Here is a 25746-nt window from a genome sequence, read left to right as displayed (position 1 = left end):
AATGCAAACAGGCACAGGGTAGGGTAAGCAGGCACAGGGTAGGGTAAAACTAACAGTATAAAGTCTGCACAACATCAAGTTTTAAAAGCTTTAGGAAAAAGAAAAGTTTTTAGTTGAGCTTTAAAAGCTGCGGTTGAACTTGTAGTTCTCAAATGTTCTGGAAGAGCGTTCCAGGCGTAAGGGGCAGCAGAAGAAAATGGACGGAGCCGAGCAAGGGAAGTAGAGGCCCTTGGGCAGGCGAGAAACATGGCATCAGAGGAGCGAAGAGCACGAGCAGGGCAATAGTGTGAGATGAGAGAGGAGAGATAGGAAGGAGCTAGACTGTGAAAAGCTTTGAAGGTTAGCAGGAGAAGTTTATATTGGATTCTGAAGTGAATTGGAAGCCAAAGTTTACGAGTTTAGCTCTGCCCTTTCTCAAAAACAAGCCCGAATTCTCAAGTTTTTGAAAGGCTACTGGAACAAAAGAAGTTACACCCTTAATCCCATATCCACTCTGAAATTAGTACAGTTTATTTATTTATTTATTTTATTACATTTTTATACTGCCCAATAGCCGAAGTTATACCCTTGGTATTGGTTATCAGAAACCAAACCTTAGTGATATCCACCAATGCCCCTTATCCCCCCCCATCTTCCCTCCTTATTAGACAGTCCTGTAATTTACCATTTTATTTTATTTATTTATTTATTTATTTATTTTATTACATTTTTATACCGCCCAATAGCCGAAGCTCTCTGGGCGGTTCACAAAAATTAAAACCATAATAAAACAACCAACAGGTTAAAAGCACAAATACAAAATACAGTATAAAAAGCACAACCAGGATAAAACCACGCAGCAAAATTGATATCAGATTAAAATACAGAGTTAGAACAGCAAAAATTGAATTTCAGTTAAAATTAAGCGTTAAAATACTGAGAGAATAAAAAGGTCTTCAGCTGGCGACGAAAGGAGTACAGTGTAGGTGCCAGGTGGACCTCTCTGGGGAGCTCGTTCCACAACCGGGGTGCCACAGTGGAGAAAGCCCTCCTCCTAGTAGCCACCTGCCTCACTTCCTTTGGCATTTTACTTATTTTATTTTATTTAAAACATTTGTATCCCGCCCTATATCATTAAGATCTCAGGGTGGTGTACAGATAAAAGCATACAGTATAAAACAATAAATATACACAGCTAGAAACAAATTAAACCATGAACCAAGTTAAAACAATATATAATTGAACCGCCCAGGGAGCTTCGGCTATTGGGCGGTATAAAAATGCAATAAATAAAATAATAATAATAAAAAGGTGAAGACCTTTTATCAGCTTAGGCTGATATACCAACTGCGCCCTTATCTGGACAGAGATAGCCTAGCTACAGTTATCCATGCTCTGATAACCTCTGGTTTGGATTACTGCAATGCATTATACGTGGGGCTGCCTTTGAAAATGGTCTGGAAACTTCAACTGGTACAAAACAGGGCAGCACGTTTACTAACAGGGACTGACCGGCGAGACCACATCACGCCAGTCCTTTTCCAGCTTCATTGGCTGCCAGTCCAGGTCCAGGCCCGATTCAAAGTGCTGGTATTAACATTTAAAGCCCTAAACGGCTTGGGGCCAGGCTATCTGAAGGAACGCCTTCTCCCGTATGTACCTGCCCGGATCCTAAGGTCATCCTCAGGGGTCCTTTTTCCGCGAGCCCCTGCCAAAGGAAGTGAGGCAGGTGGCTACCAGGAGGAGGGCCTTCTCTGCTGTGGCACCCCGGCTGTGGAATGAGCTCCCTAAGGAGGTTCCCTTGGCACCTATGTTATATGCTTTTAGACGCCAGGTGAAGACCTTTTTATTCTCCCAGCATTTTAACCGTCTATAGATAAATTTTAACTTGGTGTTTTAAATTCGTAATTTTGCATTGCTGCTGTTTTTCGCGGGTTGAGCTTTTCTATTGTATTTTATAGTATGGTTTTATACTGTTGTTTTATACTTTGAATGTTTTTAATTTTTGTGAACTGCCCAGAGAGCTCCGGCTATTGGGCAGTGTAGAAATGTAATAAATAAATAAATAAATAAATAATTTAAAAGCAGTAAAAACAATTAATTTACCATCCAGCTTAACGCCCTTCTCTGGGCGTGGGAACTGGTGGAGCGATAGCTGCCCCCCGCCAGGGAACAGTTCACCCCTCAACTAGTCCGGCCTTACTTCCAGCTGCTGGAACAGGTCCACACTCCACCCATGGCTAGGAAAGCCCCCTGGTCCCCAGGCTCATGAATGGAACTGGAGGAGGAGGAGGAGGAAAAAGTTGACCATTCAACCTCACTATTCTCACCCGATCCCTTCGCAGAAGCATCGCAAGACACAGAGTGGCTGACGGCAGTGGCACCCCCCGAGACGCCGCCCGCCCAAGAACACCAGCGGATACGCGCCAAGTTCTGGTCCGACGAGGAAATCGGCACTTTCATCAACCTCTGGATCAGCCCAGAGGCTCAGGAACACCTTCAGACCAGCAGGCATGACAGCCTGTACCCCTGGTTTTCCAAACAGATGTCGCAAAGGGGGTACGCCCGCAGCCCTGCGCAGTGCAAGGAAAAGCTGCACGCGTTGAAGAAGAAGTTTAAGGAAATCCGCAGACACAACCAGCAGTCCGGCGTCGAGCCTCGTACGATGACGTTTTACGACAAGCTGGCGATTATTCTGCTGGGCAGGAAGGACGTGACGTCCCGTTATACCTTTGGCGGCGGCGTTCCCTTGCCGCACCCGCCGAGAGTCAGGCGTCGTCCCGAGGAGACCTGCTTTTCTCCAGGGATGTCAAGGCAAGCGTCTGCACAAAAAGAGGGACACTCACAGATCGAACCCAATGCGCCCTGGCCGCCCGGTACACCAAAGCAGCGGAATGTCCCATCTGCTTCTGTCTCCAGATCCACCAACAGGGGTCCCCACCATAAGGTGCTCCGTATTGAGCCGCTTCGTCCTACGGTACACCCCCTGAGTCCTTCGCTGTTGTCCCTCCAAGCTGCTCATTCTATGTCAGAGACAAGCAGCCCCCCAGCCTGCTCTTCCAGTACAACCAGCCCCACATCCTTGGCTACGGATCTGACAAAATCTCCCTGTGCCTCACAGCTGGTTTTCCGGGCACAACGTGAATCTGAGGATGCTTCGTCTAAATCGAAGGACGTCGTCAATGCCGTTCGGGAAGAAGTGTGGACTACCGTCCCTAGGGAATTGCAGTTGGAGCTTGAGTTTCCTGGGAAAGCTACGGATGTCTGCCCTGAAGAGGGTCGGGTACCATCGAGGCACTTGCCCCAAGAAGAAGAGGACCAGCGCACGTACCCAACTATAGCGGCTCTAGACAAGATGGTGATGCAGTCTATCGCTCGTTCCGGAGTGCCCCCACCTGAGGTGGGAATTGATCTGCTAAGAGCCATTCTTCCAGAATTGGCTCAAGGTCAGGGGTGTGTCAATATACCCCCTCTCGAACTGGGTTTGGGACACCCATTTGCAGAACTCTGTGACCCCACATTTACCAGCTTCCCGACAATGGAGGATTTGTCCGGACCAGAAGATCCACCTATTGGACAGAGGCCTCAGCCACCAGCAGAGGAGGAGACACCCGCAGAGGCTGTTGAACCCAGGGAGGCAGCGGCGGAGACCGAGGGTCCACTAAGCAACGCGGAGGAGACCCCTCGTGTACGGAACAAGCGGAAATTCGACCGCGCACAGCTCGCTCGGGACTTGGTGAACACCATCGAAGCGTCGAGTGAGTGCACGTTTAAACTTTTCAAGGACCAGAACGCTGAGGAGAATCGAAGGCGAGCCAGTGAACGTCTGTTGACGGTGTGGTCCACCCAGACCATCGTGGAGTGCATCCGCAGTTCCGTAGAGTCGCTGCGCGCCGGCTTGGACGCCTCGGATCGTATGTTTGAGCGGGTCATGAGGGAGCGGAACGCCGTCCTGAAGCAGCAGACGGAAGTTCTGCGGACGTTGGCGGAGGCCCTGCGAGCAGCTGCTCCAGGGTTGCAGGCCCGACCCGCTTGTGCTCCCTCACGGCAGTTCCTGTCCCCTCCTGCTCAGGGTCTGCAGCCCGCCACAGTGCCTCTGCTCCATCAGCCACAAGGCACCGCACTGACTCATCCCATGTCTCCTAAGCCTGACCTTCCGGGAGAACCTACCACAGACTTTTTGGATGCACCACACCCGGGGCAGGGACTTTCTGATCCAGTTGTTGCAACACAGCTGCAGCCAAGGACATCTGTCCAGCAGGCCCCAACTGGGATGGAAGCAGAAAGCCCCCAAGGCAGAGACGTGGCTTCAAAGTAGCCTTTCTCTTTCTCTCCAACCCCTATTGCTCACCCCCTACCCTTGTAACATTGCATTGATACATCAGGTAAGTCCTTTTCTGGGCAGCTTGGAAAACACTCAGAGCAAGGCAGTAATATATACGAGGAACTGGGCATGTTTAGCCTGGAGAAGAGAAGATTGAGGGGAGACATGAGAGCACTCTTCAAATACTTCAAAGGTTGTCCCACAGAGGAGGGCCAGGATCTCTTCTCGATCCTCCCAGAGTGCAGGACACGGAATAATGGGCTCAAGTTAAAGGAAGCCAGATTCCAGCTGGACATCAGGAAAAACTTCCTGACTGTTAGAGCAGTATGACTAGAACCAGTTACCGAGGGAGGTTGTGGTCTCTCCCACACTAGAGGCCCTTCAAGAGGCAGCTGGACAAGCATCTGTCGGGGATGCTTTAGGGTGGATTCCTGCATTGAGCAGTGGGTTGGACTCGATGGCATTTTAGGCCCCTTCCAACTCTACTATTCTATGATTCATCAAACTTTACGTCCTGAGATCTCACCTTCCATTGTTTTTGTAGGCCCCTTCCAGCTCTGCTATTCTATGATTCTATAAGGAAAGCAAGCTACATATCTCAATGCAAAAAAGAATATCCGAGGCAGGACCTGGGATAGTCTTTTCTGCCTTAAGATATTCAGCTGGCTTTCCTACCTCGGATATAGAGATATGAAGCCCCGGAAAAATCTGGGGGTTTTCTCCCATTTCCCCCCGGAGCCTTTTGCGGGGGGGGGGGTCCAAAATTTTTTTGGGGGGGGGGATGAAGAAAAATGGATTATGGGATGTTTTATTTTAGCATGATGAATACAATATTTAAGACAAGGTGTTCATATATTTACTTCTCCAAATGATTTCTAAAAGCTATGTGTACAGTATCAGATTATCACAATTTCTGTGCGCCGAGGACAAGCAAGTCCTAGGTTGCAAATTGAGACTACAACTCTCCAATGCAAGAGCAAGATGCATGTCCGCCTCTAGGGGGCAGCACTGCCCCTGAAGCAGGGACTGAAACTGATAGTGGTTAGCTATAGCTCAGGAAATGAGTCTGATGAAATTTCATGCAAATTCATTGAATCATGGTCCCCCCCCCCACTTTTTCTCAGATCTTTTATGGGAATGGGTGCTTTATGACTGCTGGACACTATGGAGGACTTGCAGAGACAAGTTAGAGCAGTGCGACGGTGGAATCAGCTACCTAGGGAGGTTGTGGGCTCTCCCACACTAGAGGCATTCAAGAGGCAGCTAAACAGCCATCTGTCAGGGATGCTTTAGGGTGGATTCCTGCATTGAGCAGGGGGTTGGACTCGATGGCCTTGTAGGCCCCTTCCAACTCTGCTATTCTATGATTCTATGAAATCATTTTCTTTGTTACTAATGTTGATGGTTTTCTGTGTTGTTGTTTTTAAGTTATTTTTTGCCTGCTCCTCATAAACTGGCAAAACCAAAGAGGTTCCTTACAGTTCAGGTGTTCCTCACAGTTCAGGAGCTTGTAGCTCCATTTGTTACCAAAAATAAAAAAGCAAATTCAATTTGTAATAATTGTTTGAATACACTATACTTTTGATGTACCAAATGTAATAATTTTATGCCAAGCCAACTTGAACTTAATTACATTTTATGTTCCAAAAGTAACAAAGCGACTTTCAATCTGTAAAATGTGCTAATACTGCATTATTTCAGTTTTTCTGAAAATTTCTGTTTTTCCCCAGAGAAAGGGGGGAAACGGGGCTTTTCCATGGCTTCAAAATTTCTGGAAATTTTACATCTCTACTCGGATATATTACTACCCTGCTCTGAACTCTGCAAGAGTGTTTTCCAAGCTGCCCAGAAAAGCACTTAGCCAATGTATCCTGTTTTGTGCTGTGCCACACACATCAGCCTATGTCACCTGTCCATGCAGGTGCTTCACAATGGAAGGCCAGGATCTCTTCTCGATCCTCCCAGAGTGCAGGACACGGAATAACGGGCTCAAGTTAAAGGAAGCCAGATTCCAGCTGGACATCAGGAAAAACTTCCTGACTATTAGAGCAGTACGACAATGGAATCAGTTACCTAGGGAGGTGGTGGGCTCTCCCACACTAGAGGCCTTCAAGAGGCAGCTGGACAACCATCTGTTGGGGATGCTTTAGGGTGGTTTCCTGCATTGAGCAGGGGGTTGGACTTGATGTCCTTCCAACTCTGCTATTCTATGATTCTATGAAGACTGGGAAAAATATTTCAGTAGACCCTGGGTGATGGAAGGGGGGATGTGGGGGTGGTTGTTACTTGATAAGGAAAGGATTCGGTGATCTCAGTGGAGGGAGTGGGGAGCAGACAGAACAGGATGGAGCTTACAGTGGGGGTGTAATTACTGCGGGAGAATGTGCTGCAAAGCTGAAAGCTTTATTATTGGTAAGGTTTCCTTGAGAGGAAATCAAATGGCACAGGTTGGCTTTGTGTGTCTAGGAGGACAGACACAGAACAGACGGAGAGGGGAGATGGCGGTGGAGAAGGAGGAGGAGGGTGAGCAAACGTGAACTAGCCATGATGGGTTACGCTTCCTGTGATTGGGTTAATTTTTTACAACAAGCTACGGCGTTTCTAGCTTTTGGAGATGACCCAAAAGAATACTGTGGTTGATGGTATCAAAACACACTAAGAGACGAGGCAGGCTCCATAGTCTTGTGCTTCCTCTATCTCTGTCCCACAAGTCGTCATCCATCAGGACAACCAACGCCAGTTTTGTCCCAAACCCTAGACTGGAATTGGTCGAGATGATGGGTGTCGTCCAAGAAGTCCACTGCTGAACCACCGCTGTGACAAAACGATAATTTATGCTATTGTTTATATGTGTATATTTATTTGAGTGTTTGGTTCAGGTTTGGATTTGCTGTGGCCAATCCTTTTCTTTTCAGGAAATGGTTAAGTAAGTGAGAGGGAGGAGTTAGAATGGTGAGCAGCGTGAATGGCGTCATCTGATTGGTTGGTTGATTTGAATGGAGGGGGCAGTGAGAGACAGTTAAGGAGGTTTGGGGCAGTTAGAGGAGTCGCTCATGGTTAGAGAGTCAGTGAAGGTAGGAGGGAGTGGAGTTTAATAGAGGCTTGCTTCAGAATAGTATTAGGAAAGTGGGGTTACAGGATTTGGAGGTGGTTAGTATTCCCTGGGAGGTTGAGGGAGATAGATGTATGTTTATAACTTAGAATAATCTTAAAAGTGTCTTTTAAAATCTTTTCCTATATGAATAAATTTAATTCTTAGTTTGTTTTATCAACCACTGTCTGCTCAGTCGTATGTGTTACTTCAGGTGGACAATACACACGCACACTCACACACACAAAGTTTATTATTCCCTGATTCTTTTAGAATATAAAAAATAGGGTGGTAGCAGTGAAGGAGAGGTTTAAAAATTAGGGCTGTGCAGCGCCTTGGGCCAAGGCCCCGAATCTGAGCCAAGGTGGGCTGAGTTGGCTCGGCTCAGTTCTGAGGCTGTTTAGGCGAAGACTGAGGTGCCCCGAAGTTGAAGCCAATTGGCTCCGAAGCTTTGGGGCACCTCGGCGCTTTTGAGCGGCCCTTGGCGGTCCCTTACCTGCTGTCGCCTTCCGCCGCCGTCCACCGCCTCTGTCCTTGTGTCTGGCAGCTGCTGCCAATGCATATGACCGGAAGTAGGCTGTGGCGGCCCACCAGATGCAAGGATGGAGGCGGCAGCAGAGGCCACAGGTAAGGGCCCTCCGCTGCTGTCATCCTTGCATCTGGCGGCTTCTGCTGCCATATGCATTGGCAGCAGCGGAAGCCACCAGCCACAAGGACAGAGGTGGCGGACAGCAGCAGCAGGTAAGTGGGGAAAGGGAGCCTTTTCTGGGTGCCTGCTGCACAGCCAGCACCGAGAAACGTCCGAGTCACCTCGGAGGGCCCGAATCTCACCTCCGCTTCGGTGCCGAGTCGGGTCAGGCAACCCCCGAAGCATCCCCGAGCCAAACTGGGGCTGCTTTGCGGTCTCCGAAGCGGCCTCCGAGGCAGATTGGGTGGGTGGGTGCACAACCCTATTAAAAATAGATGCCACAGAGGCTGGTGACGCCACACACCACCCTCTCAAGGAACTTTGCCCCCTCCCAAAAAAGGGTATTTGTAACTGGGCAATTTATTTATTTATTTATTTATTTATTTATTACATTTCTATACCACCCAATAGCCGAAGCTCTCTGGGCGGTTCACAAAAATTAAAACCATAGTAAGACAACCAACAGGTTAAAAGCACAAATACAAAATACAATATAAAAAGCACAACCAGAATAAAAACCACGCAGCAAAATTGATACAAAATTAGAATACAGAGTTAAAACAGTAAAGTTTAAATTTAAGTTAAAATTAAGTGTTAAAATACTGAGTGAATAAAAAGGTCTTCAGCTGGCGACGAAAGCAGTACAGTGTAGGCGCCAGGCGGACCTCTCTGGGGAGCTCGTTCCACAACCGGGGTGCCACAGCGGAGAAGGCCCTCCTCCTAGTAGCCACCTGCCTCACTTCCTTTGGCAAGGGCTCACGGAGAAGGGCCCCTGTAGATGATCTTAAGGTCCGGGCAGGTACATACGAGAGGAGGCGTTCCTTCAAATAACCTGGCCCCAAACCGTTTAGGGCTTTAAATGTCAATACCAGCACTTTGAATCGGGCCCGGACCTGGACTGGCAGCCAATGAAGTTGTAAAAGGACTGGCGTAATGTGATCTCGCCGGCCAGTCCCTGTTAGTAAACAGGCTGCCCTGTTTTGTACCAGCTGAAGCTTCCGGACCGTTTTCAAAGGCAGCCCCACGTATAACGCATTGCAGTAATCCAAGCGAGAGGTTATCAGAGCATGGATAACTGTAGCTAGGCTATCTCTGTCCAGATAAGGGTGTAGTTGGTATATCAACCTAAGCTGATAAAAGCAATTATGGTTATGGCCCTTAGATATATCATGAGACTGTGTTACTTCACTTTATAAACCACCTTAATGCATGTGGCCTGCAGGGTAGCGAATAACAATAAAAATACAGTAAAACGTTTTCTTTTAAAAATGTTTCTAACTTTCCAAGTCACAGTAAAAAAGAACAGCAGACAAAACCCGGACCCCACCAGAGGCCACATTAAAACAGATGTATATGACATATATTAGAACATATACAGACAAGCCATGAAATTAAAAGTGTCCGATCGGCTCATGAAGCCACAGTCCTGTCTAAATGTAAATGTCTTTGCTTGAAGAAAATGAAAGAGGAGGCTAAGCAGGAACCAGCCTTAGCTACGCTGCTCCTCCAGCCTCAGCGTTGCAAAGCTGCTCCAGGCCAACGTTGAGATCGGGACATCCAGTCTTGGAAGTAACAAGCTTTTTTCTTTCTTTGAAAGAAACTCCCTAGACAGACCTCCTCTCCTGGCTGGATGAAGGAGAAGATCCCTTTGTCCAGGACTCTGATGAAGACGAAAGCTCAGCAGGTGCCTACTTAGGTGTATGATCGGATGTAAGCAAGTATAAGGTGATGCACGTTGGGGCAAAAAAACCCAACTTCAAGTAAAAACTGATGGGATCTGAGCTGGCGGTGACCAAACAAGAAAGATCTTGGGATTGTGATGGACAGCTCGGTGAAAATGTCCACCCAGCGTGCGACCGCTGTGAAGAAGGCAAACTCCATGTTAGGCATTATAAGAAAAGGAATTGAGAATAAAACAGCCAGTATCATACTGCCCTTATGCAAATCGATGGTGCGACCACACTTAGAGTACTGTGTACAGTTCTGGTTACCACACCTAAAGAAGGATATTATGGATCTGGAAAAAGGGCAGAAAAGGGCAACTGAAATGATGAAGGGGCTGGAGCATCTCCCGTTTGAGGGAAGGTGACATCAACTGGGATGGTTTAGCTTGGAGAAAAGGAGGCTGAGGGGAGACATGATAGAGGTGCACAAAATGATGCACAGCGTGGAGAATGTGGAGAGGGAGGCATTTTTCTCCCTCTCCCATAATACTAGAACCCAAAGGGGTCATCCCATGATGCTGATGGGTGGGAGATTCAGGACAGATAAAAGGAAGGCCTGCTTCACACAGTGGAAGACGTAGTGATGGCCACCAATTTTGATGGCTTTAAAAGGGGGTTGGACTCATCTCACTCACTTAACTATATAATGTATAGATGCATCTCTAGCTCCTCCCACTCTTACTCAGCCAATCTGCACACCCCCTTAACCATCCAATCAACACACAGGCATTCAACTCCCCTCTACTAATTGTAAGTACCTTGAGGCCTACTTATTTCCTATACCTAATATAAACAATAACTCTGTGGGTGTGGGTGCATATATATATATATATGCAAAAAAGCCCATCATATGACAGGTGTAGAGGAGCAGTCTAGTGAGGAGGTTAGTGGGTTTTGGCCCCTCTACTAGGCCAGAAGCTCCTGGCAGTGATCTTTCTTCGGAACTTGGAACTTCCATAGAAGGCCGCAGTTCCGAGAAACATCGCTAGATGGCGCCAGAGGGCAAAAACTATTTTTCAGAACTTGGAACTTCCATAGAAGGCCACAGTTCTGAGGAACGTCCCTAGATGGCGCTTTTATATATATAGACTAGCAAAAAAGCCCATCATACGACAGGTGTAGAGGAGCAGTCTGGTGAGATTAGTGGGGTTTGGCCCCTCTGCTAGGCCAGAAGCTCCTGGCAGTGATCTTTCTTCAGAACTTGCAACTTCCATAGAAGGCCGCAGTTCCGAGAAACATTGCTAGATGGCGCCAGAGGGCAAAAACTATTTCTCGGAACTTGGAACTTCCATAGAAGGCCGCAGTTCCGAGGAACGTCCCTAGATAGCGCCAGAGGGCAAAACCTGGAAGTGGTTTGGAGGCGCCCTCTGGCCTTCTATCTTGGAACTTCCCTAGATGGCAGTTATTTTTCTTGGCACTTCCATCGAAGGCTCTGTGAGCTCAGAATGTTTAAACATGCAAATAGGAGAGAATGCAGAGGCAGCATTGTGACCTCACCAACCAGTAGGCCAATCCACTGCCTCTGCCTTCTCTGCTATTTGCATAAGTGGCTTGGCGGAGGCCTCTGGGCTTTTATATATATTATTTATAACATATAAAGCAGCTGAACATCACCGGGACGATCTCTCTTAAATGGAAATTTGCATAAAATAAGCCCCTCTGCTTTTGCGGATAGGGCCCCGTCCGATTCGGCTGCTTACGGGGCATCAGTGCTGGTGACCGGACCAATCGGGGACCCACACCAAATTGAGCTTTAAAAAAGCACACACCGACCCCGTTCAGAAGACACCTTAAACCACGGCTTTAACCACGGTGGTTAAGCCAGAAAGCCAGGCTGTGTTCAGAAGACACCTTAAACCACAGCTTTAACCATGGTGAATAAAGCAAAAAGCCTTATTCGCTGTGGTTAAAGCCATGGTTTAACGTGTCTTCTGAACATGGCCTGGCTTTCTGGCTTAACCACCGTGGTTTAAGGCGTCTTCTGAGTTGTGCCTCACTGGTTTAGCTTGCCAAAGTTCATGCTGGTTAAAATACATCGGTTTTTTGACGCTAAATATATAAATTAAAATGAATGAAGTATTGCAACGAGAACGTCCCGCTTTGTTTAATGGGTCTTGCGCTCATGTGACTGTGCGTAGAACTTCAGTGTTGCAGCACATGGGATTGAGATTCTTATTTTTATTTTCTTGCTTTCCAGGGCAGTATATCACGTTCTCAACTAACGCCATTGAAGCCCTGCAACAAACCCCGTTCTCCAGGCTGAGCGTAGCCAACCAGCTACGAATTGAGGAGATGGGACCAGACATGCCCGAGCTGATGGTCCATCAGTGTGCGAGTGAAAGAGGCAAGGAATATACCCAGAGGTTCACCTCGTCGTGGTACGAACACAAGGCCTGGCTCTGTGGGAGCAAAGTGCATGATGCGGTTTTCTGCTTCCCTTGCTTGCTGTTGTGTGGCGAGAAGGCATGGACAAAGACGGGCATCAGGGACTTGAAACATCTCACTGAGAAGACCAAGAAGCACGAGGCGTCCAGGAGCCACATTGAGAGCTGCATGCAGCTGTCGATGTTAGGCAGGCCGGACGTGGTGCACCAACCGGACGGAAGCCGGTGTTCCTCTGTGAGGAAGCACAACCAGGAAGTGAAGAAGAACAGGCACTTCCTGTTCAAGATCGTTGACTGCATACGCTACTGTGGGGCCTTTGAACTGGCGCTTCGTGGGCACGACAACGAGGAGAACTCGGAAAACCCAGAGATTTCCAGGGGGCTGGTAAATCTTGTGGGGTCCATCAAGGAACTTCTTGTGGGATCCAACTGTGGAACTTCACCTGCAGAGTGTCCAGGTGTCAGAGGACTCTTAAAGTCAGTCCAGGACAAACTGCTGGACTGCATGCTGACGGTGGCCAAAGACCACATCAAACGGGAGTTGAAAAGTACCCCTTTCGTGGCCATTGAAGCCAACAACACCACGGACGTCGCCACCGGCCGCCAAACCGTTCTGATTATCCGCTTCCTGGACGAAGCGGGCTCACCGGTGGAACGCTTCTACAGCTTCACGGAAGTGCCTGACACTCGGGCCGAAACCGTCGCTGCCGCCTTACTTCAGCAGCTGACGGAGTTGTTCCCCGAGGAGAGCGATAAGAAGAAAGTCCTTGCGCAGAGCTACAACGGCTCGAGCATGAAGCGTTTTGAGCCCTCCAGAGTGCACCAGAGGATCTGTGAGGTGTTCCCTAACGCCCTGTATGTCCACTGCTACGCGCATCAATTGACCTCGGTCATGCAGCAGGCAACGTCCCAGATCGGGGAAGTTCGGCTTCTCTTTGCGAACCTCTCTGGGTTTCCGGCCTTCTTTGGCCGTAGCCCGAAATGGAGTGCGCTGCTGGAGAAAGTTGTGAGAAGAAGACTCCCAAATTCGCCTCAGACACACTGGAACATCAACATCCGGGGGGTGAACGCGGTGTGTGAGAAGAGGCAGGAACTCATCGAATGCTTCCAGGTAATCCGAGATTGGGGAAAGTTTGGTGGCACCACAATCCATGAGGCCTGCGCATTTATTTACCTGTTGCAAAAAGATGGTGTTTTCCTGTACCTGTTGCGTCTTTTCCACAGGATCACTCCACACACCAAGGTCCTGAGCGACCAGCTTCAGCGATCCCCCCTTGAGCCCGTAGGAATGAGGAGAGCGACCTCAGATTTCGTGAAGGCCGTCCATTTGGTCAAGGATTCGATCGGAACCTTGTTCTCCGAATTCCCTCCGGGATCCAGGCTGCCCAAGGGCAAGACGAAGGCCACCATGGTTAAAGCTGTGGTTTAAGGTGTCTTCTGAACACAGCCTGGATTTCTGCTTAACCACCGTGATTAAAGGCATGGTTTAAGGTGTCTTCTGAATACAGCCAGCTTTCTGGCTTAACCACCATGGTTAAAGCCATGGTTTAAGGTGTCTTTCCCTCAGAAAGCATTGAACGACGCCATGGCAGTTTATCCGATGTTGGAGAAGAATCAACTCAAGACGGAGCTTTCCATCTTGTACAAGAGGACAGAGTTCAGCGGCTGCAAGAAGGCCCGGGCCCTACTTCACTTCCTTTGGGAGAGCTGCCTAGAGGCCACTTTGGAGCAGACCGTGACGTTGCTGAGAATCCTCATCACCACGCCCATGAAAATGGCGGCCGCGAAGCGCTCGTCCCCGGCCTTAAAGAGTATCAGAACGTTCCCGCAGAACACCATATCTTGAGAACAGACGCAGCGCCCTGGCGATGGTCTCCATCGAGAAAGTGATGATCCAAGAAATCTCCGATGTCAATCACTGGGCAATTGAGCTGTTCGCCAGGCGCAAAGACCGCCGGGTCCAACTTCTCTACAGGTGAGGTAATGCCTACGTGGGGGAGGGGCCGCAAGGGGAAGTGGAGGCCATACCCTTAACCTCCCACTTAGCCCAGTGGAAAGGTAAGGGGTGTTCCTGTGCTTTTCCGATTTGCTGCACGCGCTCCTTTCTGGCCTCTTTCCCTCAATTGTCCCTATTTTCCAGTCAGGGGTTCCCTCAAAACCTACAGGAGATGACCTGCTCAACCAGCGGACACCCCCCGGTGCACCTCCACGTCTTCTCTCCCAGCTCACAGCCAAGTGTGACAGCATCCAGTCCCTGGTAAGAGATTTTGTTTCACCACTCTCAGCTCTGGGGTATACCACGGAGCCGTATGAACTCTACAGGGGAGAGGGCGCTCAGGAGCAATCGTGTCAACCAATTTCTGCATTCCACAGATCAACCAGGGTTTTGACAGGAGAACCAGCCCTATCAACCGGAAAACTCCCCAGAGCCCTCTGGAAACCATCTGGATCCATTAGCCTCCGGGAGCCTCATGGGTCCCCCACCCTTGCAGAGGGGAAAAGCTGCTGTAAGTCTAAACCTCAGCAGGTGGTGATCTGACCATGACAAAGGGGTTGATCATAGAATCATAGAATAGCAGAGTTGGAAGGGGCCTACAAGGCCATCAAGTCCAACCCCCTGCTCAATGCAGGAATCCACCCTAAAGCATCCCTGACAGACGGCTGTCCAGCTGCCTCTTGAAGGCCTCTAGTGTGGGAGAGCCCACAACCTCACCAGGCAATTGATTCCATTGTCGTACTGCTCTAACAGTCAGGAAGTTTTTCCTGATGTCCAGCTGGAATCTGGCTTCTTTCAGATCACCATCTTCACATCCAGTTGGGAAAAAAAACAGGTCTAGGGTGCGCCCCGCTACATATGAACCGCATCTGCCATTTGGACGCCCACTTTCCCAGCTTGGAGAGATCCCTTTGGAGCTCTTCACCATCCCTTTGTGTTTTCACAACCTTCAATAATTTGGTGTCGTCGGCAAACCTGGCCGCTTCACTGCTCACTCCGGATTCCAGATCATTTATGAACAAATCAAAAAGTATTGGTCCCAATACCAATCCCTGTGGTGGTTTCATCTTATTATTCTGGATATTATTTTGGAGCATAATTCTTATTCTTCTGGATGTTATTCGGGAGCATTTGCTGCGGGGCTCATAAAACAGTGGAATGAGGACGTCACACAGATTTGGTAGGAAACGAAACGGGACAGATCTTTATTTTTTATTTTATTTTTGACAGTGTCTGAAAAACAGGTATTCCGTCTCTGCGTTGTTCTCCCTGCTGAACTCTGTCTTGACATTGGCCGGTGGTAGGAAGATGCCAACAGGATCTAGCAGGGATGTGTGTGTGATGGACGTGACTTCATGCTTCATGCCTTCACGTGTTTAGCTGCACCTGTGGTGGAGAAAAGAGTGTAAAATAAGCCTCCTTAGGCCTAGTATTCAGGCAGAGATGGCACAAGGTGTTGGAGGCAGAAAATCCAAACGATCTCTCTCTCTCTCTCACACACACACACACACGCACACACACACACACTGCATTGACCCAGACAACTATGAGCCAAAGAAGTTTCCTGCCCTTTTCACAGTAGCCCTGAATCTACAGCCCCAGGTGGGGCACCTTGACTAGCTCACGGTCTCCTCTGATGCAGGTGTCCGTTTCAGAGGGTTCGCTGCCAGGGTGTCAAATAGGGCTGTGCATGGAACCCCCAACCCCCGATTCGCTTCGGATTCCGATTCTGACTTTCCGAATCACCCCGCTTTGCTTCGGATGCGGGATTCCGATCTGAAGCGGTGCACAGCCCCAGTGTCAAACCTCTCTCAGCCCGAGGGCCGGATTCAGCTCTCGGGGGCCACATTCCAGTGATGGGCAGAGCTGAAGAGAAAAGGGGCGGGGCCAGAATCCCAGCGTATTTCCCCTTGAATCCCTCAGGGCCAGGGACTTAGTCTCAGGAGAGACATTTCGAACCTTTCAGAATAGGGGGGAAAGATGCACAGCAGCCGGAAATCATGAAAAGATTGGTGGTTGTGGAGAAAAGGGGTGAAGCTAGGGGGAAAAGGGTAGGGCCTTCTGGGGAATCCTAGACTGGGACCCATTGGCTGGATTTTGACCCCAGGAGGGCTGAGGTTCCCCCAGCCCCGGTTTAGACGGTGGGAAGTTGGGAATTGCAAGGGATTGCGTCGAGCTCAGGGGAGGAGAGATCCTGGTGCTTCAGGGCTTCAACGGTGCTGGCACCAGGTTCTGCAGAAGCACCGTGTTGAATCATAGAATAGCAGAGTTGGAAGGGGCCTACAAGGCCATCGAGTCCAACCCCTTGCTCATGGCAAGAATCTACCTCAAAGCATCCCTGAGAGATGGCTGTCCAGCTGCCTCTTGAAGGCCTCTAGAGTGGGAGAGCCCACCACCTCCCTAGGTCATTGGTTCTATTGCCATACTGCTCTAACAATCAGGAATTTTTTCCTGATGTCCAGCCGGAATCTGGCTTCCTTTAACTTGAGCCCATTATTCCGTGTCCTGCACTCTGGGAGGATCGAGAAGACATCCTGGCCCTCCTCTGTGTGACCACCTTTGAAGTATTTGAAGAGTGCTCTCATGTCTCCCCTCCATCTTCTCTTCCCCAGGCGAAACAGGCCCAGTTCTTCCAGTCTCTCCTCATAGGGCTTGTTTCCAGGCCCCTCCTCCTCCTCCTCCTTGCCCCCTTCTGTTGATCTCAGGATTGGTTGGCAAGGGGGTAGCTTTTGCGGTTCACCCCGGGTAATGCCATCCTGAACCCACCCTGTTGAAATGGGCAATTCTGTAAAGCCCTCTCTGAAGCATCCACTGAGTAGGAAGCTTTTACATTTCCAAGCCACGGACGCTTGAAGAGTTCCATCTTGGCAAATTCCAGGGAGCCCCAAACCGGGACTTCCACACCAAGAGAGAGGGAAGCATTTGAAGCAAAGGTCAGGATGGAAGGTTCCAGCAAGAGGCCGTCATGGTTCATACTCTACCTGTACTGCAGGGGGCGCTGTACGTGTCGATGGCATATTCATCTGGAAATGCAAGGGAAAGATGGTTAGGTGTGTCTTTCTCCCTGCCTCTTCCTCCCACAAATCCTTCCACAGGAGTCAACTATTGCTACCGTCATCCTGCTTTATCGTGCATTCCTTTTAAGGGTTGGTTTCTAGGATATTTATAAATATCCTTTTTGTATGGCATTTTACATTTTTGGGGTGAGCTGCTTTACGGGTTAATGGAGAAGCATAAAATACGCAGAGCAAGTCTGGATTGCTGGAGCTGTTCCCTTTCTCACCTGTTTCGTAGTAATCGTAGATCTTCACTACGGCAGCCTTCAGGCCCTGGACAGCCACGTCTCGCTCCACTGCGAAGGAGAAACTCTGGGTCTTGTTGGTCACCTGTGGAAAAGCAGCCGGGGTCATTTGTGATCTGATCTGGTGAAGATAGTCCAGGAATGTGGAGCTTCCTGCCTGTGGACCCAGTCCAGCCCATGGAGCCCCCTGGAGGAATGTCCCCTGCTGTTATCTCCAATATCGGGTTGGAGATAACATCAAGGATGCCAGCCATGGTGGGGGGCTGTGCCACTGCTGAAGGGAGAGTGCCTCTTCAGAGCACCACCTGAGCCTTCCTTTGCATGCCTCTCACTGCCCTGGATGGAGATGAGGAGAGGTGCATTTCAGTTCACAGAGTCAATCATTAATGGGAGGCAAGCCGAATGCATTTCTCCCCCATCAGAAGAAGAGGGTGTCGTGGACAGTCAGAGCAGTTCTATTCATCAGTGGCTCATCAACACGTTCCTGTTTCTCAGGTTATGGGAAGACGAGGCGGGAGGGTGAGGGCAAAGCACCCTCACCCTGCCCACGAACCCTCCCAAAGGAACGGCTTTCTCGCCCCCGCACCTCTGCCCTCTCGCTCGCTCACCTGATCCAAATACAGCAGGACGTGTCCAGGGCTCACTTCGGTCCGCTTGATGTGATTTTGGTGTTCCAGCTGTAGGAGGCGAAACAGAGAGTTTTATTGTTGCCGTGGTTGAGTGATGGACTGAAGCCACCCTGCCTGCCATCCTCTGAGATCTCCAGGGAATGGAGCAGAAGGTGCTTTGAGGTGAGGGGGAAAGGAGGACCCTCTGTACGGTCCTGGAACATCAGGCTGAGCTGGGAAATGCCCTTGACCAACATGTGAGGCTAGCAGCCGCTACCAGAGATGAATGGTCAGGATAACACCCATCAGCTGCAATTGCTTAATGGAGCCTCTGTGTGCAGGGGAAGTCTACCTCTGAATAGCAAAAGCTGGAGAGCGATAACGGAAAGAGGCCACCACCTTCAGGTCCTGTTTGTGAACCTCTGGCTGGTTGCTTTTAGACTAGATGGACATTATGTGTCCATCTAGTAGCCACTAGGTGGCTACTAGGAGGAGGGCCTTCTCCACTGTGGCACCCCGGCTGTGGAATGAGCTCCCCAGAGAGGTCTGCCTGGCGCCTACACTGTACTCCTTTCGTCGCCAGCTGAAGAACTTTTTATTCTCTCAGTATTCTAACACTTAATTTTAACTGAAATTTAAATTTCGCTGTTCTAACTCTGTATTTTAATCTTATATCAATTTTGCTGCTTGGTTTTATCCTGGTTGTGCTTTTCAGACTGTATTTTGTATTTGTGCTTTTCACCTGTTGGTTGTTTTATGATGGTTTTAATTTTTGTGAACCGCGCAGAGAGCTTCGGCTATTGGGCAGTATAGAAATGTAATAATTAAATAAATAAATATGGGGGAGATCCAGCAAGGTAGTCCTTGATTTCTTAGGCCTTCCGTGGTCTTTGGAGTGGGTGGTGAGTGAGGGGGGGGGGTAAACACACAGAGCCATTACCTTCTTTACAGATGACTTCACCGGGAAGTGTCCTGAGAGCATCTTAACGTCTACGATGGCCATGTTGGAGACGTGGCGCTTGCCAGTGTAACTGGGAAACCAAGAGGGAAAGGGGAGAGAGTCACATAGGCGCCCTTTGTCATCCCGTTTCTAGGAAGCACTAAATAATGGAAGATGAGATCTCAGGACGTAAAGTTTGATGAATCATAGAATAGTAGAGTTGGAAGGGGCCTACAAGGCCATCGAGTCCAACCCACTGCTCAATGCAGGAATCCACCCTATAGCATCCCTGACAGATGGTTGTCCAGCTGCCTCTTGAAGGCCTCTAGTGTGGGAGAGCCCACAACCTCCCTAGGGAACTGATTCCATTGTTGTACTGCTCTAACAGTTAGGAAGTTTTTCCTGATGTCCAGCCAGAATCTGGCTTCCTGTCACTTGAGCCCGTTATTCCATGTCCTGCACTCTGGGAGGATCGAGAAGAGATCCAGGCCCTCCTCTGTGTGACAACCTTCCAAGTATTTGAAGAGTGCTGTCATGTCTCCCCTCAATCTTCTCTTCTCCAGGCTAAACATGCCCAGTTCTTTCAGTCTCTCTTCATAGGGCTTTGTTTCCAGACCCCTGATCATCCTGGTTGCCCTCCTCTGAACACGCTCCAGCTTGTCTGCGTCCTTCTTGTATTGTGGAGCCCAGAACTGGACGCAATACTCTAGATGAGGCCTAACCAGGGCCGAATAGAGAGGAACCAGTGCCTCACGCGATTTGGAAGCTATACTTCTATTAATGCAGCCCAAAATAGCATTTGCTTGTTTTGCAGCTACATCACTCTGTTGGCTCATATTCATCTTGTGATCTACAACATGTGTGCATATATTAATATCAGCTGGTATTCTGTAAAAGTGCTGGCCAGTTCTTCTCTGGGCTTGTGGAAGTTCTGTAAAGGATGTACCAGCCCTTCAGCACCCAAGGGTGCCCTCAGAATAGTAGAGTTGGAAGGGGCCTACAAGGCCATCGAGTCCAACCCCCTGCTCAATGCAGGTATCCACCCTAAAGCATCCCTGACAGATGCTTGTCCAGCTGCCTCTTGAAGGCCTCTAGTGTTGGGTTTGCCAGAACTTTTCTCTCTGGGATTCTGTTTGTGCTCGGAAACAAACGCACACCATGCAGGTCTTACTTAGCAGAGCTAGTTTATTCAGTTCAGGCTTCTGTGCAGTCCAGTTCCATTTTACAAGAGTGAGAAGCTATATACACATATACACAGTTCTTATCTACATTACATACAGCTGTGATTAGGCTAACCCAGCCTCAAGGATCTTTGGTATATTCATATCATTAACACCATGATATCTTAGAGAATCCTGGCAAGGTTCCCAGTACAGCTTCTATCTCAAGGTAATTGCACACAGATAGTCTTTCTCTGTTTAACCCTGAGATAGCCATACACACACAATTTTAATGACTAAGCAAGTATCACTTTTCATATACTTAACATCTAGTGTGGGAGAGCCCACAACCTCCCTAGGTAAGTGATTCCATTGTCGTACTGCTCTAACAGTCAGGAAGTTTTTCCTGATGTCCAGCCAGAATCTGGCTTCCTGTCACTTGAGCCCGTTATTCCGTGTCCTGCACTCTGGGAGGATCGAGAAGAGATCCTGGCCCTCCTCTGTGTGACAACCTTTTCAGTATTTGAAGAGTGCTATCATGTCTCCCCTCAATCTTCTCTTCTCCAGACTAAACATGCCCAGTTCTTTCAGCCTCTCTTCATAGGGCTTTGTTTCCAGACTCCTGATCATACCTTTAACCCTTTAACTTGAGCCCGTTATTCCGTATCCTGCACTCTGGGATGATCAAGAAGAGATCCTGGCCCTCCTCTGTGCAACAACCTTTCCAGTATTTGAAGAGTGCTATCATGTCTCTCCTCACCCTTCTCTCCCCTGACCCAGTGCTAATGCTGTGGCTCCGATTCCTGCTCAGCCTTAGCTGGGAAGAGATTACCTGACATTGATTGAGATCTGAAACGTCCTTTCAGCTTTGGCTCCTGTGCAGGTCTCGGGAACCGTGTACACATCCAACTCGAACGGTGCACCCTCGTGGTGCGGATGGACGTTGTACTTCAAGGTGGTCTGGAAAGGAAACGGCACACGTCTCTCTCCCTGTGGCTACATCTTCCACGATCCAGGCATGCAGAAGAGGTTTGGACCATGACTCAAGAGGGAGAGAGGCCACTTACACAACCCACCAAGGTGCTGGATCTGGGCCCTGACACCACTGCAGCAACCTGGGATCTTCGGATTCTGAGGACCCCAAACCCAGACCCCTGATGACCGGAGTCCCTACACCGTATCCCGCCATGGACGCCACATCCTCACGGACGTAACGTCACTTGCAGCAGGATCTGTGCCTAACATCCACAGAGAGTGCGCATAGAAGCAGCGTTCAGGGAGGGAGTCAGGCGGAGGGACTATGGGAGAGCCCACATGCCACCCAGCCTTCATCAGAATGAGTCCCTTGGGACCCAGGTAGGGTCTGGTCTCTGTCTGCTCCTCTTTCCTGAGCAGCTACATTGCCACACGGTTGCTCTGTGTTCCTGACTGCTCTAGACTGAATTATTATTATTATTAATATTATTATTATTGTCAATCTAATAGTTTCTATGCCTCCTATATTCTCGTTTATTTATCTTTTCCAAAATAGACCTGCCAAATATTAAAATGTGGATTGCCTTTGCTTGGGCAAGATTAAATGCTTTTCCATGGGCAGACTGGGTGAGTTGGCACAAGGTAACAATTATTATTATTATTATTATTATTATTATTATTATTATTATTAAATAATTATTATTATTGGGGTTCCTAAGAAGGATAGAGTATGCAGTTGCAATTCTGTATCAGTTGAAGATGCTATTCATGTACTGCTAGAATACTCTCTGTATATTGACCTCAGAACCAAATACCCTATTTCTTCGATTCTGAGACACACTTTTTTCCCCATATAAACATCTCTAAAAATGGGGTGCATCTTAGAATCGCGGGTGTGTCTTAGGTTTTTTTTTCTGTTGGTGGTACCGAAATTAGTGTGCGTCTTACAATCGATGGCCTCTTACAATTGAAGAAATACGGTACATTCATCCGTTGTTAAGATCATTCAATTGAAGAACATAAGAAGAGCCCTGATGATGGATCAGACCAAGGGTCCATGTAGTCCAGCACTCTGTTCACACAGTGGCCAAGCAACCATCGGCCAGGGATGAACAAGCAGGACATGGTGCAACAACACCCTCCCACCCATGTTCCCCAGCAACTGGTGCACATAAGCTTACTGCCTCGAATCCTGGAGATGGCACACAACCATCAGGGCTAGTAGCCATTGATAGCCTTACCCTCCAGGAATTTATCCAAACCCCTTTTAAAGCCATCCAGATTGGGGGCCATTACTACATAGAATCATAGAATAGCAGAGTTGGAAGGGGCCTATAAGGCCATCGAGTCCAACCCCCTGCTCAATGCAGGAATCCACCCTAAAGCATCCCTGACAGATGCTTGTCCAGCTGCCTCTTGAAGGCCTCTAGTGTGGGAGAGCCCACAACCTCCCTAGGTCACTGATTCCATTGTCATGCTGCTCTAACAGTCAGGAAGTTTTTCCTGATGTCCAGCTGGAATCTGGCTTCCTTTAACTTGAGCCCGTTATTCCGTGTCCTGCACTCTGGGAGGATCGAGAAGAGATCCTGGCCCTCCTCTGTGTGACAACCTTTGAAGTATTTGAAGAGTGCTCTCATGTCTCCCCTCAATCTTCTCTTCTCCAGGCTAAACATGCCCAGTTCTTTCAGTGAGTTCTTGTAGTGAGTTCCATTATTGAACTCCGCTGTGTGAAGAAGTCCTTCCTTTTATTTGTCCTGGATCTCCCACCCATCAGCTTCATGGGAAGACCCCATTGGGTTCTAGTATTTTGAGAGAGGGAGAAAAATGCCTTCCTATCCACATTCTCCGCACCATACATCATTTTGTACACCTCTATCATGTCTCCTTTTAGCCTCCTCTTTTACAAGTTAAGCAATCCTTCTGCCTCCTGGACCTTCTCCTCAGTCCAGAACCTCCATGGGAACGAAGAAGCCCTTTACTGGGATGCTCACCCGCAAGAAGGCGCAGCCTTGTTTGGACACCACTGCCGTGTAGTCCCCGGGCACGTTGGGCATCGTCTGGCACTGAAGCAGCAAGCGGTTGGTGCTGTCCAAGTGGAACTGGTGCAGGACTTGGTCTCCAGAGCTCAAGGTCACGTCTGCAGCTAGCGAGCCCTTGGAATGGATCAGGGCCGCATACTTGGAGAAGGCCTGGAGCGCCACCACCGTGTCCTGAAACCGAGACCAAGGGGAGGGAGATTATCCCAGGGATGTGGGCACTGGAACGTGGATCCCCATTTGTGAAGACCACAGGGGGTGGGTCTTCACTGTTTGCCTTGGATGGGTGTCAAGGTTTGCATTTCTGAGCCCAGGAAACCCAACTTTGGTGACATCCGTCATGATCCCTGACCTCCTGCCCGGGGATGTGTGTGTGAACCTCTTTTAACCCAAGGGCCGGATTCCTTTTCAGAGAAGCTCTCTGGGCTGAACTCCAGGGGTGGGTAAAGGCAAAGGGCAGCATGGCCAACCCCCCTGGAAATCCCAGCACATCTTTAAGCTAGGATGTGCTAGGATTTCTGAGGGGTTGGGACCACAATACCTGATGGAACGCCTCTCCCGACATGAACCTACCCGTACACTACGCTCAACGTCGAAGGTCCTCCTCCGAGTGCCTACTCCGAGGGAAGCTCAGAGGACGGCAACAAGGGAGAGGGCCTTCTCAGTGGTGGCCCCTCAATTATGGAATGATCTCCCCGACGAGGCTCGCCTGGTGCCAACATTGTTATATTTCGGCACCAGGTCAAGACTTTTCTCTTCTCCCAGGCTGAGGCATGTTTTTTTTTTAAGTGACCCCAGAATAGTTGTTTTAAATTAGGGCTGTGCACACCCTCCCTGAAGTGCTTCGGATCCCGTTCTGGACCTTCCGAATCGGGCCCAAAGCGGTTCAGGTCGAACCGGACCTCCTCGGATCCACTCTGGAACTGGATCCGGAGCAAGATCCGGAGGTCCAGATCGATATTCGGCCCCCATTTCCCCCCACTTCCTTGCTTCCACGTCAGGCAACGGAGGCAGGTAAAGTGGGAAGGGGGGGAAATGAGGACCGAATAAGCCCTCTTCCCAACTTACCTGGCTTCGCTGTCCACCACTGCATGGACTACAGCCACGGCTCAGCCAGGTAACCCCCCCTTCCCCACTTACCTGGCTCTGCCACCGTTGCCGCATGGACCACGGTAGCGGTGGACGGAGGAGCCAGTAAGCTCCCCTCCCCACTTGCCTGCCTCCGAAGCTTCGGAATGGTCCGAGCCGCTTTGGACCGTTCCGAACTGCTCTGGGCCAATCCGGACCTCCCCCAATCTGTTCCAGAACCGGGCTTAGGAGGTCCGGATCGGCCCACTCTGCTTTGGATCCGGGGATCCATAACGGAGCAGAACACACCCCTATTTTAAATGGATAGCGTCGATTTTATGCTTTTGATGGTTTAAAATTTGTGTATATTTGTTTTTAATGTTCACTGTTTTTAACTTTTGTAAACTGCTTCATGTGGCGCAGAGCGGTAAAGCAGCAGTTTCTGCAGCTGAAACTCTCCCCACGGCCTGAGTTCGATCCCAGCGGAAGCTGGTTTCAGGCAGCCGGCTCAGGTCGACTCAGCCTTCCATCCTCCAGAGGTCAGTAAAATGAGTACCCAGTTAGCTGGGGGAAAGGTAATAATGGCCCGGGAAGGCAACGGCAAACCACCCCGCTATAAGGCCTGCCAAGAAAACATCAGCGAAAGCTGGTGTCCCTCCAAGAGTCAGTAATGACTCGGTGCTTGCACGAGAGGTCCCTTTCCTTTTCCAAACCGCCCAGAGAGCTCCGGCTATGGGGCAGTAGATAAATGTAATAAATAAATTACTAATAAAGCTCTTACTCCCTGAGGAGAGGTATTTCTACCTTTTAGAGTTGGGGTTGGATGGGGAAAATACGCAAAAGCAAAATAAGCAAAATTCCAATGGTCAGGGGTTCGGGGGGAGGAGCTTGGGGCTGGGGGGAGGGGCATGGCTCCACAACCCCAGCTGTGCCCCCCACCATCCCAGCCTTCCACCCCCAGCACCTTTTTCACGGAGGGAAGGGGCTGACCTGGGTCGAAGAGAAGCCCCCGTTGGGATTCTGTTGCTTGCTGAGCCAGCTGACAATCTCCGTTGGCTTCGTCAGTTCCTCCCAGATCGGTTCCGGCTTCCTGGCCACGTAAGCAAGGAGCACGTAGGCCGTCATCTCTACCTCGGCAGAGGGAGCGCGGGGCTGAAAGTACGGAGTGTCGCTGTGCTCCACCAGCTTCTCAGGCCGCTGCCAATGAAGGGCACCGCTGTCTTCAGAGGCGGAAGGAACGGTTAGCGAGATTGGAATCCGCGATCATTTCTGCACTCATCGGTCCCCTTGCTCAGCCCCGGTTCCCTAACGTAGGCTGACCCTATGAAAAGGAGGGCAGGGCTCCTGCATCTTTAACAGTTGTATTGAAAAGGGAATTTCAGCAGGTGTCATTTGTATATATGGGGAACCTGGTGAAATTTCCTCTTCATCACAACAGTTAAAGCTGCAGGAGCTATACTAGAGTGACCAGA

General features: G+C 49.4%; 2 protein-coding genes across 3 annotated transcripts in view; one reads left to right on the top strand and one right to left on the bottom strand.

Moving 5' to 3' along the window:
- The window catches only part of LOC134396316 (uncharacterized), a 35909-nt gene extending 31418 nt beyond the window's left edge, over positions 1–4491 (top strand). Inside the window, exon 8 of the mRNA XM_063122764.1 lies at positions 2325–4491. Coding sequence (XP_062978834.1) covers positions 2325–4297 — 1973 coding nt within the window. The 3' untranslated portion in view covers positions 4298–4491. The remainder of the gene's footprint in view (positions 1–2324) is intronic.
- A 10871-nt stretch (positions 4492–15362) lies between these two features.
- The window catches only part of LOC134396271 (alpha-2-macroglobulin-like), a 92197-nt gene continuing 81813 nt past the window's right edge, over positions 15363–25746 (bottom strand). For both annotated transcript variants that reach the window (XM_063122690.1, XM_063122691.1), the window contains exons 30-37: positions 25265–25494; positions 23162–23380; positions 21028–21155; positions 19036–19126; positions 18096–18164; positions 17470–17572; positions 17168–17209; positions 15363–15572 (exon numbers count right to left, since the gene is read on the bottom strand). In XM_063122690.1, coding sequence (XP_062978760.1) covers positions 15547–15572; positions 17168–17209; positions 17470–17572; positions 18096–18164; positions 19036–19126; positions 21028–21155; positions 23162–23380; positions 25265–25494 — 908 coding nt within the window. In that variant the 3' untranslated portion in view covers positions 15363–15546. The remainder of the gene's footprint in view (positions 15573–17167; positions 17210–17469; positions 17573–18095; positions 18165–19035; positions 19127–21027; positions 21156–23161; positions 23381–25264; positions 25495–25746) is intronic.

Source organism: Elgaria multicarinata, chromosome 3, assembly GCF_023053635.1.
Source record: "Elgaria multicarinata webbii isolate HBS135686 ecotype San Diego chromosome 3, rElgMul1.1.pri, whole genome shotgun sequence".
In the NCBI taxonomy this organism is placed as follows: Eukaryota; Metazoa; Chordata; class Lepidosauria; order Squamata; family Anguidae; genus Elgaria; species Elgaria multicarinata.
The sequence above is the reverse complement of the archived record's forward strand: the minus strand, read 5'-3'. Positions and strand labels throughout refer to the sequence as shown.